Source organism: Triturus cristatus, chromosome 12 (genome assembly GCF_964204655.1).
Source record: "Triturus cristatus chromosome 12, aTriCri1.1, whole genome shotgun sequence".
Taxonomy (NCBI): Eukaryota; Metazoa; Chordata; class Amphibia; order Caudata; family Salamandridae; genus Triturus; species Triturus cristatus.
This window is the reverse complement of record NC_140595.1, coordinates 859,535,870-859,548,223: the sequence shown is the minus strand read 5'-3', so window position 1 is coordinate 859,548,223 and position 12,354 is coordinate 859,535,870. Positions and strand designations below refer to the sequence as shown.

The window sequence follows — 12,354 nt, the reverse complement described above, 5'->3', positions numbered from 1 at the left end:
TCGGTTCATGATAATTGTTGTTATCTAAAACACAGAGTGTGATTGTCGGTTCATAATGTTTATTGTTATCTAAGACCCACAGTGTGATTGTAGGTCATGGTGTTTGTTGTTATCTAAGACTCATAGTGTGATTGTAGGATCATGGCGCTTGTTATCTAAGACACACAGTGTGATTGTCTGTTCATGGTGTTTGTTGTTATCTAAGCACACAATGTGATTGTCGGTTCATGGCGATTGTTATCTAAGACTCAGTGTGATTAGGATCATGGCGCTTGTTATCTAAGACACACAGTGTGATTGTTAGTTCATGGCGTTTGTTGTTATCTAAGACTCGCAGTGTGATTGTAGGATCATGGCGCTTGTTATCTAAGACACAGTGCGATTGTAGGATCATGACGTTTGTTGTTATCTAAGACCCACAGTGTGATTGTTGGTTCATGGTGTTTGTTGTTATCTAAGACACACAGTGTGATTAGGATCCCGGTGCTTGTTGTTATCTAAGACTCACCGTGTGATTATAGGATCATGGTGCTTGTTATCTAAGACACACAGTGTGATTATCGGTTCATGGTGTTTGTTGTTATCTAAGACTCACAGTGGGATTATAGGATCATGGTGCTTGTTAGCTAAGACACACAGTGTGTTTATCGGTTCATGGTGTTTTTTGTTATCTAACACACACAGTGTGATTTTCGGTTCATGGTGTTGTTTGTTATCTAAGACTCACAGTGTGATTGTCGGTTCATGGTGTTGTCATGTAAGACACACAGTGTGATTGTCAGTTCATGGTGTTTGTTGTTATCTAAGACTCACAGTGTGATTGTAGGATCATGGCTCTTGTTATCTAAGACACACAGTGTGATTGTTGGTTCACGGTGTTTGTTGTTATGTAAGACACAGAGTGTGATTGTCGGTTCCTAATGTTTATTGTTATCTAAGACCCACAGTGTGATTGTTGGTTCATGGCGTTTGTTATTATCTAAGACCCACAGTGTGATTGTTGGTTTATGGCGTTTGTTGTTATCTAAGACACACAGTGTGATTGTCGGTTCATGGTGCTTGTTGTTATCTAAGACTAACAGTGTGGTTGTAGGATCCTGACGCTTGTTATCTAAGGCACACAGTGTGATTAGGATCATGGTGTTTGTTGTTATCTAAGACACACAGTGTCATTAGGATCATGGTGTTTGTTGTTATCTAAGACACACAGTTTGATTGTCGGTTCATGGCGCTTGTTATTTAAGACACACAGTTTGATTGTAGGATCATGGCGCTTGTTGTTATCTAAAACTCACATTGTGGCTAGGATCATGGCGTTTGTTGCCTTCTGAGGCACACAAGCGTGATTCTAGGTTTAGCCCACAGACCTTTTGCCTCTAAAGATCAATGCGCCAAACAGAACACTAAAGCTAAATTCTGTCTTTATTTCTCCACGGTAGCTCAGCAACGAGGATAAATCCTCATTTATTGAACATGTTAGAGTGAACATGAGGAAGTCGCCAAAGAAAGATTCAAGAGATGGTCGTTTACAGGAGACCGTGGTCCCTCACAAGCCACTGCGCACTCCAAGGAAACAGGTGAGTCCTGCCCTTCTCTGAAACATCTCTTGATCGTCCAGGGTGTTCAGTAGGATTGAAACTTCTTTTGTTAGCTAACATCTTCAGCGGGATTGAAACTTCTCTTCTCAAGGTTTCTCCCATCTGTGAATGTGCACACTCGACTACTAAGCAAGGTTGTAGTCTATCAAATTATTGTTTTGTTCCACTCATAGCCGGATGTGTGCAACTGTAGTGTTGTAAGCCTTTGATGGTATGCCATGTTGTGATAATAGTGTGTATTGCCTGCTTTGCTTCTGTATTTGCATTGCTTACTTGGTCCACCTTCGTGTGATTGTTGACACCGGATGCTTCTCCTTCGTTGGTTTCTTACTGTTGGAGCTGCAGGGGCTCTATGAAGGGGCGAAAAAACAACAAAGCCTCATTAACAAGAGCAAACGGTCTTTAAAAGACCTGTGAAGTACTGGGTGCGGCTGTGTGTGTGCCCGGGAAGCTATCTCAGCCCGGGCTGACACACACGACGGGGGAAGGGGGCTGAAGCCCTTTGAGCCCAATGGGCGTTGCGCGCCTGATCGACCCATACATAGATCTCGAGGTTTAGCTTCTGTGTCTCACTCTGAACCCTTAACCTCTCTGCACTAGAGACCTGTGCTCAAGTGGGTGCATTCCTTTTCTACCTTATTCTAAGCAGTAACTCACTCTGTATTTACACTGCATGAGTTGCTCCTATATCCGCTGTGATGCATGGACTCCGGCACTCCTGAACTTCCTCTCTTTTACAACCCCCTACCCTTTACAGGGGCCAGTAATTGAATATAGATGGGAGTGTAGAGACTGTGGGCTTATTTTATAATTTGGGAGATCGTTCCGCCACGGGGTGGAGTAAATACCTCTGTCCCCATGGCAGAGGGACCGCCTGCCACACTTAGAGATGTTTGCCAAGCAGGTGATCATGTATAATTTTATTTAGAGTTTTTATAGAGCGCAAACTTGACCCGTTAGGGTATCGGAGCGCTTTACAGGAATCATCAGTAGTAGACATAAGACTTGGAAAGGAGGGCTGGATATATAGGGGATAAAAGGACAAGCAGTTAAATTCACATTAACATTTTACGAGAACCCAAGGTCCCTGGGTCCATGGAAGGATGCCCAGAAGTTCCGGGTGGATAGTGTCAGAGAACTCCAGGTGATGCATTAGACAGAGGTAGAGCAAGGTCTCTGGATAAAATAGAAGGCAAAATTTAGGCAAGGAATTTGCCCATTAGGAAGATTTTGGCATCCTTTTTGAAGCAAGCCAGAGAAGGAATTCTTCTGATGGCGGGCGGGAGTGAGTTCCATATTGTTGGAGCGGCCTCAGAGAAGGCCCGATTGTAAGTTTTCTTTTTCCAAAAGCGTACAGGTTGGAGCAAGAGGGGTCTGGTGGATAGGGAGTTTCTGGTTACTCCTGATATCACGAGTTTCTGGGCAAGATATGCAGGGGAGTTTGAGTATAATGCCTTGTGCGTGAATCATGCCAATTTGAGTTGGATTCTGGCCTGTAGAGGAAGTCAGTGCAGAGCTTTCAGATGTGGTAAGATATGGTGGAATTTCCTTGAGCCTGTTAGTAGTCTGGCCGCCGTGTTGAGGCAGGCTTTTAAAGGTTCCAGGGAGATCTTGGGTAAACCCGAGAGGGTAGAGCAGCAATAATCGAGTCTAGAAATGACTAGTGACTGGACTGCCATTTTTAGGTCAGGAGCATCGAGGAAGGGTTTCAGTTTTTCTTAGGTAGCTCAGGTGGAATCTGGCTGATTTGGCCATCGAATTGATGTGGTCCCGCATGCTCAAGTCACAGTCCAGGGTTATTCCAAGCGATTTGGCCGAGTCCACGATGGTCGTAGGGCAGTTTAAGGCTGTGATGGCTTTAATCCATACCTGAGTTTCGGGGTTTGTTTTGGGGGGGGAAATTAATAGAAATTCTGTCTTTTTTGCGTTGTTTGAGTTGATCTGAGGAGAACCATTGGACAGTCAGTTTCAAGGCTTCATTCAGGGAAATAATTTCCTCGAGGGGGGAGATTTTGATGTAGATCTGGGTGTTGTCAGCGTACATATGGTAGGAGATATTTGCGGTATGCACTACTTCGGCAAGCGGTTCAAGGTAAAGGTTGAAGAGGGTGGGGGACAGGGTTGATCCTTGGGGGACTCCAACCGTGACCGGAGATGGAACCGACAGGTTACCGTTAATTAGGAATCTCTGTGATCGGTTGTGGAGGAAGGACCTAAACCAATCAAGAACCGAGCCATCCAAACCCATCCTGAGTTTGAGGTGTTCGAGTAGTTTTTCATGGTTGCCGCGTCGAAGGGCGAGGATAGATCTAGGAGGATTAGGAGACAGGTTTTGCCTTGATCAAGGGCTTGGAGGGCATCATCCACGATGTGGAGAATGGTGGTTTCCGTGCTGTGCCCAGGCCTGAAGCCAGATTGGAAGTCATCTAGAAGGTGGAAGTTGGTGATGTGTTGGCTCAGCTACTGTTGCACACACTTCTCCAGAACTTTAGCTAAGAGTGGGATGTTAGAGATAGGTCTAAAATTGTCAGGGGAGGCAGGGTCAAGCTCTGTTTTTTTAAAATGGGCAGGACCTGGCCTACTTTCAGAGAGTTGGGTATTAGATCCCTGAAGCAGGGAGGCAGACCAGCTCAGGATGATGGATTGGGTGGTGGCAGCTAGGTATTTAGAGGGGAGTGGGTCATTAAAATGGTTGTTCGGGTTTAGGGTGGATAGGATTTTCGAGACGTAGTGTTCATAATAGATTTTGAAGTCAGTCCAGTGCGCTTGGTTTTAAGGAGAGGCCTTGTGGAGGCGGCTCGGAGGAAGGAGGCAGATCTGGAAGGGGTTGATATTAGGTAGCGGATCTAAGCTCATTACCTAAGGCTGTGATTTTGTCAGAGAAAAAAGAGGAGAATTCCTCAAATGATATTAGTGACTTGGGGGTTTCTTTCGATGTTTTGGCCAGTTTATTCGATTGGCGTTTGACCAGTTCGAAGAGTTTGTGGGGTCTGTTCTTGGTGTTCCCCAGCTCAGACCTGAAGAATTATTTTTTAGAGTTGAGGATGTTCCTGTTGTGTGCATTTCTGGCCTGGCGTAGAAGTTTTAAATGCGCGGCTGAGGGGTACTGTCTCCATATTCTTTCTGACTGTCGGAGGGATTGCCTCTTGCTGTTGAGGGACCCATTGAATCAGGGGTTTCTCTCTTTGATTTGGGTTCTTTTTAGTTTTAGCAGGGCAAGGTCATCAAGAATGTTGGTTATAGTCGCAGAGTAAGGATCTTTGAGGTCACTGACTGTTGTGATATGGAGGAGGGGGGAGGAGGTCAGACTTGCAACGAGCTGCCAGTTCACTGGGATCCAGGTTCTTGGTGTCTCTAACCCAGCGCTTAGGGATCACCTGTTGAGGTGCCCTGGTCTTGCTGATGCCAGGTAATAAGAAGGTGATAGCATGGTGGTCCGACCAGTCACAAGGGTCTATACCAATAAGCTTGATTGTTGCTTCCTTAGCGATGATCCAGTCTAGAGTGGCACCTTTCGAGTGTGTAGGGAGTGAGCAGGCTTGGGTGAGGGCTTGGTCGGCCAGGAAATCTTTGATGGCATTGACATGAGGATCCTTGGGGCTGCTCCAATGAAGGTCGAGGTCACCAAGGAAAATGTTTTCAGAGTTGGAGGACACCTTGGCTGTGATGATTTCCATGAGGTGGTCAGTGAAGGCGTCATTCGTGCCTGGGAGTGGTAAAAGATGTGCAGATTGCCCAGTTGGGTGGTGTTGCTGCATATGAAAAGTGCAAGGTATTCATAGGAGTCTGTGGCATCTGCCAGGAGTTCCGTGATGAGGAGGTTAGAGCGGTAGATGGTATAATGCGTTGACAGGAACTGTCGTCCCGGCGTTTTCCTTCCTATGCATTTCGCTGTTTTAAGCAAGGTCGTGTCATCATGACGCTGCCCCGCTCCAAGCAGTTTTCTTTTTTTATTTTCAAAAAGAACCTCCCAAAATGGGATTTTCTCATGAAAATAAAAGAGTTTTGGCTGTAGCCATGATGGAGTAGTCCCTGCTGTAGCCAAACCTATGGTCTGCATGTAAATCAGGCAGGTGGACCATTATGTTGGTGGTATGTATACTCCATCTGGATGGTAACGAACTATATACTCCGAGAACGGCAACGGATGTCACACACAGGTCAACATCAAGTCCTTTATTCTGGAGGTGGCATCGGATGTCACACACAGGTCACCATTGAGTCCCTTACTCTGGGCACAGCACAGATGTCACACACAGGTCAGCATAGAGTCCTTTACTCTGGGGACAGCACCGGATGTCACACACAGGTCACCATGGATTAGTTTACCCTGGTGGAGGCACCGGATGTCACATACAGGTCACCATTGAGTCCTTTACTCTAAGGATGGCACCGGATTTCACACACAGGTCACCATAGAGTCTTTAATATGGGGACGGCACCGAATGTCACACACAGTTCACCATCGAGTCCTTTACTCTGGAGGTGGCACCGGATTTCACACACAATTCACCATGGAGTTGTTTACTCTGGTGAAGGCACCGGATATCACACACAGGTCACCATCGAGTCCTTTACTCTGGGGGCGGCACCGAATGTCACACACAGGTCACCATCAAGTCCTTTACTCTGGGGATAGCACCGGATGTCACACAGGTCACCGTCGATTCCTTTACTCCGGGGATGGCACCGGATGTCACACACGGGTCAACTTCAAATCCTTTACTCTGGAGGTGGCACCGGGTGTCACACATATGTCACCATTGAGTCCCTTACTCTGGGCACAGCACCAGATGTCACACACAGGTCTGCATCGAGTCCTTTACTCTGGGGACAGCACCGGATGTCACACAGGTCACCATTTAGTCCCTTACTCTGGGCACAGCACCGGATGTCACACACAGGTCACCATTGAGTCCTTTACTCTGGAGAGGGCACCGGATGTCGCACGCAGGTCACCATCGAGACCTTTACTCTGGAGACAGCACCGGATGTCACGCACACAGGTCACCAGCGAATCTTTTACTCTTGGGACAGGACCGGGTATCACACACAGCTCACCATCGAGTCCTTTACACTGGTGATGACACCGGATGTGATGCAGCGGTAATTTCACGGTAATTTCTCAAAGTAAAACCTCATTTACCTCTAATTTACCACTGTAAAGGTACTGGACTCTTGCCACTGTATATTACCTTCAGGAGACTTTACATAAACTTGAAAAATCAAAAATGCATTTAATATTTGAGCCAATAAAGAGAGTTGTGAGTATTTTTAAAGGGTTTTATTTTCTAGTTAAAAGTTAAAGTTCTCTGACCCTTTATTCATTAGTCAAATATCAATCAGGTAACATAATTGAAAATAGGAAAATAGAATTAATACAGAACATATTACAGTCTGCATATAAAGCATCACATGTAGAAAAGAAAATGTGGCGCAAAATGTCAGTCAAAACTCTTAAAAAGTTTCTAAGAAAAGAGTGAGTCTTGCAAGGCTAATCAATAATAAATAAATCGCAAAAATCTCCCATAAAGAGACATAAATGTGTGGGACAAATACATCTTTTCAAAAACAATTAGTCAAAGCATGAAATTTAAAGTTTAGCACCTAAAATCTAAACCTGTTCTGATCCTCTCAGCTCTCTCTCTGCCTCGCTGTGCTGTTCATCTGTCTCTCTGTCTCAGGAGCTGCAAAATAGCCCCCACAGATGCAACCCCTCCTTCTCTCTCTATGGCTTCCAGTTATCTGTCTAGTATCCTGCCTGGCGTTCAGGAAACAAATGGGCAAAAAGCCACCTCTCCCACTTGTAAGCCAACGTTCAAGCAAAAGTCCACGTGCTTGGTCCTCATAGCTGGTCCAATCAGAACTTCAAGACACATCGTCTCCACATGGGCTGACTGGATACATCATTAATTAGGCGTGTTCCTCATTACTTGACTTTACATCCTTTTACATTTTAAAACAATTACATTTCCTGTAACAAAAAGTATTTATTATGAGGAAACAGGAAATACATTTTATGAGAAAAATGTGTGCTCTGCAGTTTTTCTCTTCACTCCACTGTTGAAACTGGCTACAATTTTTTTTTTTTTAAATATGCAACATAGTGAAGGTCGAAGAGACGGAAATAGGAGAGCGTGATTTATCAACAAATCCCTTTAATTGAAAGTTGGGAGAAAACAGAACACATACCATTTTCCTTATCTCAAGGCTAAGGAGGCCACAGTGAGCCTTCGGAAGGAAACTTATCACAAGCTTTTTCTACACTGCAAAAATGCATGTTAATTCAGCACAAATATGCTAGTTCAAGACACATTTTTTTAAATTAATCTAAATTAAATATATATTCTATAATGAGGTTAAATCTAAACTATACATTTAAACATCCATGATTAATTAAATGAGCATTGTTTTACATGATTTCATTTGCAGGCCTCTTTCATGATTTTCATTTGCATGCACCAAAATTTGCCACTAAAAAAACCAAACATTTGATTCATTTCATGTTTTCATTTTGCTTGCGCCAAAATCTGCGTCATTTTAAATGCAGTCTGTCTGAAGCACATAAATAAAGCAATACCTGACTCCAGATGAAATCTGAGCTACATCAATCCTCCCTTTTGATGATATCAAATCATGATACCTCAAATGATTTGTAAATCATCACTCTTATTTAATTTCAGAGGTTACATTTTTATTGCAAAAGCTGAGCATATAAAAATGTTACTTCTATTTCTAAGGCAAACACTTGTCTGTATTCAGATCATATAAGAGACAATAGACTTGGTAGATTCAGAATTGTTAGAGTTAAAACTCTCATTTTCAAATATAGTAACCTGTTGAACTGGGTTTTGATTTTGTTTCTGGAAATAATTCACATTTGCTCTGGACAACTTATTTAAATACATTTTAGCATTTTCCATATTTTGTGGGACCATTTGGGCTTGAAAAACTCCTACCATTGGTACCTGTTTCTGAACTGACATTTGCATTTGCTTGGCTGACACATCTTGCACCTGCATTTCTCTCTGTATTTGCACATTTACAACTGCTGCATCACGTTTAAATTTAAATTTCTTCTTCCAATGCTCAAATCTGTTATAAAGATGGCAAAAGAATACTTTTCCAGCAGTGCAAAATCCATACCAGAATTTGCACAAAGCAAAACACATTTACTTCCATCCTGTGTTCTTTTAATCTGTACCCAATCAACATCCTTTGCTGGCACTCTCCCTCATCCTGTTTATTATTTTCTCTAACAAGGTCTGCTGGTTTCTTTTTCCTCCCATGTTTTCTTGCCCACTTGTCTCGTAATTTCTCAAACCCATTGCATTTGAAAATATATTTTATTATTTCTGCAATGTGCAACTGCATTCCTGAAGAACACATTTTCTCATTTGCTTTATCATTTATATGTACCCTAACATTTTTCTGGAATGGAAAGCTTCCTGAAACATCAATTTCATATTTTTGAGCCAAATCTGTCAGTATATCATGTGTAGATACTGCACATGTAGCTGTTTCCTTACTCAGGGAAATCAATTCTTTCTCCTGACACTGGTTCACATTTTCATGATTTAAACAGCAGGAACGGTTAATTTGTTCATGTTCAAATGTTGAATTTAAAACACTAAGCTGTTTCTCTTTTTCAGGCTTTGGGTTACTTTGGCCCCCGCACTCTCTATCTTTTTAAGCGCTGCTGCTTCCTCACAGCAGGTTTGAAAAATTCCATCTTCAAATATATTCATTTTATCCTGGGCTGCAGGTGTCGTAAAGACCATTTTCCCCCGCCCTTCAGTGCTTGGACTGTCTGGGGTAGTTTCTGTTCAATAATCTGTGAATTCTGAGATTCTGAAATAAACCCTGACATATTTACTCCTTCTGCAGCTCTTTGAACCTTTTGAGTAGGGATCATATTAATTGGGACAGTCATAATGTTTCTAGGCATTGCCTGTGCATCTGTAGTTTGTGATATCTGAACTTAATCAGTACTTGGACATTTATCTAACTTGGGCAATTATTTTTCTTCCCCCAATGATCCATTAGTCGAATAGTTGATGGTGATACTAATAATCCTTAATCACCAAACTAATCAATAATGACCATCCTCTTGCATCCAGAAACTGATGCAACGGTAATTTCTCAATGCAAAATCTCATTTACCTCTAATTTACCGCTGTAAAGGTACTGGACCCTCGCCACTGTATATTACCTTCAGGAGACTTTACATAAACATGAAAAATCAAAAATGCATTTAATATTTAAGCCAATAAAGAGAGTTGTGAGTATTTTTAAAGGGTTTTATTTTCTAGTTAAAAGTTAAAGTTCTCTGACCCTTTATTCATAGTGAAATATCAATCAGGTTACAGAATTAAAAATAGGAAAATAGAATTAATACAGAACATATTACAGTCTGCATATAAAGCATCACATGTAGAAAAGAAAATGTGGCGCAAAATGTAAGTCAAAACTCTTAAAGAGTTTCTAAGAAAAGAGTGAGTCTTGCAAGGCTAATCAATAATAAATAAATCGCAAAAATCTCCCATAAAGAGACATAAATGTGTGGGACAAATACATCTTTTCAAAAACAATTAGTCAAAGCATGAAATTTAAAGTTTAGCACCTAAAATCTAAACCTGTTCTGATCCTCTCAGCTCTCTCTCTGCCTCGCTGTGCTGTTCATCTGTCTCTCTGTCTCAGGAGCTGCAAAATAGCCCCCACAGATGCAACCCCTCCTTCTCTCTCTATGGCTTCCAGTTATCTGTCTAGTATCCTGCCTGGCGTTCAGGAAACAAATGGGCAAAAAGCCACCTCTCCCACTTGTAAGCCAACGTTCAAGCAAAAGTCCACGTGCTTGGTCCTCGTACATGGTCCAATCAGAACTTCAAGACACATCGTCTCCCCATGGGCCGACTGAATACGTCATTAATTAGGCGTGTTCCTCATTACTTGACTTCACATCCTTTTACATTTTAAAACAATTACATTTCCTGTAACAAAAAGTATTAATTATGAGGAAACAGGAAATACATTTTATAAGAAAAATGTGTGCTCTGCAGTTTTTCTCTTCACTCCACTGTTTAAACTGGCTACAATTTATTTTTTTAAATATGCAACATAGTGAAGGTCGAAGAGAAGGAAATAGGCGAGCGTGATTTATCAACAAATCCCTTTAATTGAAAGTTGGGAGAAAACAGAACACATACCATTTTCCTTATCTCAAGGCTAAAGAGGCTGCAGTGAGCCTTTGGAAGGAAACTGATCACAAGCTTTTTCTACACTGCAAAAACGCGTGTTAATTCAGCACAAATATGCTAGTTCAAGACACATTTTTTAAATTAATCTAAATTAAATATATATTCTATAATGAGGTTAAATCTAAACTATACATTAAAACAACCATGATTAATTAAATGAGCATTGTTTTACATGATTTCATTTGCAGGCCTCTTTCACGTTTTCATTTGCATGCACCAAAATTTGCCACTAAAAAAACCATTTGATTCATTTCATGTTTTCATTTTGCTTGCGCCAAAATCTGCGTCATTTTAAATGCAGTCTGTCTGAAGCACAAAAATAAAGCAATACCTGACTCCAGATGAAATCTGAGCTACATCAGATGTCACACACCGGTCACTATCGAGTCCTATCCTCTGGTGTTGGCACCGGATGTCACACACAGATCTCCATTGAGTCCTTTCCTGTGAGTCCTGCTCTCTTGGTCCAGCACCAGATGGCACACAAAGGTCACCATGGAGTTGTTTACTCTGAGGACGTCACCGGACTTCTCACACAGGTCCCAATTGAGTCCTTTACTCTAAGGACGACACCGGATGTCACACAGGTCACCATCGAGTCCTTTACTCTGGGGACAGCACCGGATGTCACACACAGGTCAACATTGAGTCCTTTACTCTGGGGATGGCACCAGATTTCGCACACAAGTCCCATTTAGTCTTTTACTCTGGTGAAAGCACTGTATGTCCCACACAGGTCACCATCAAGTCTTTTACTCTGGAGACAGCACCAGATGTCACACTCAGTTTACCATTAAGTCCTTTACTGTGGGGATGGCACTGGATGTCACACACAGGTCACCATGGAGTTCTTTTCTCTGGGGACAGAGCCAAAAGTCACACACACGTCACCATGGAGTAATTTACTCTGGAGATGGCACCGGATGTCACACACAGGTCACCATCGTGTCCTTCACTCTGGGGTCAGAACCGGATGTCACACACAGGTCACCATTGAGTCCTGCACTCTGGGGACCGTACCGGATGTCACACACAGGTCACCATCTAGTCCTTTACTCTGGGGACTGCAACGAATGTCACACACAGGTCACAAACCAGTCCTTTCCACTGGGGACTGAAACGGATGTCGCACACAGGTCACCATTGAGTCCTTTACTCTGGGGACGGCAGCGGATGTCACACACAGAACACAAACAAGTCCTTTACTCTGGGGATGGCAGCAGATGTCACACAGAGGTCACCATCATGTCCTTCACTCTGGGGACAGCTCCGGATGTCAAACACAGGTCACAGACAAGTCCTTTACACTGGAGACGGCAGAAGATGTCACACAGACGTCACCATTGAGTCCTTTACTCTGGAGGTGGCACCAGATGTCACACACAGCTCACCATTGAGTCCTTTACTCTGCGGATGGCACCGGATGGCACACACAGGTCACCATCGAGTCCTTTACCCTGAGGACGGCACAGGATGTCACACACGGGTCACCATTGAGT

At 42.9% G+C, this 12,354-nt stretch overlaps 1 protein-coding gene across 1 annotated transcript in view; it reads left to right on the top strand.

Annotated features, from left to right (window-relative positions):
• Positions 1 to 1,447: 1,447 nt before the first annotated feature.
• Positions 1,448 to 12,354, top strand: part of LOC146783117 (uncharacterized) — a 384,584-nt gene continuing 373,677 nt past the window's right edge. Inside the window, exon 1 of the mRNA XM_085638236.1 lies at positions 1,448 to 1,577. Within this exon, the coding sequence (XP_085494362.1) occupies positions 1,488 to 1,577 (90 nt within the window). The 5' untranslated portion in view covers positions 1,448 to 1,487. The remainder of the gene's footprint in view (positions 1,578 to 12,354) is intronic.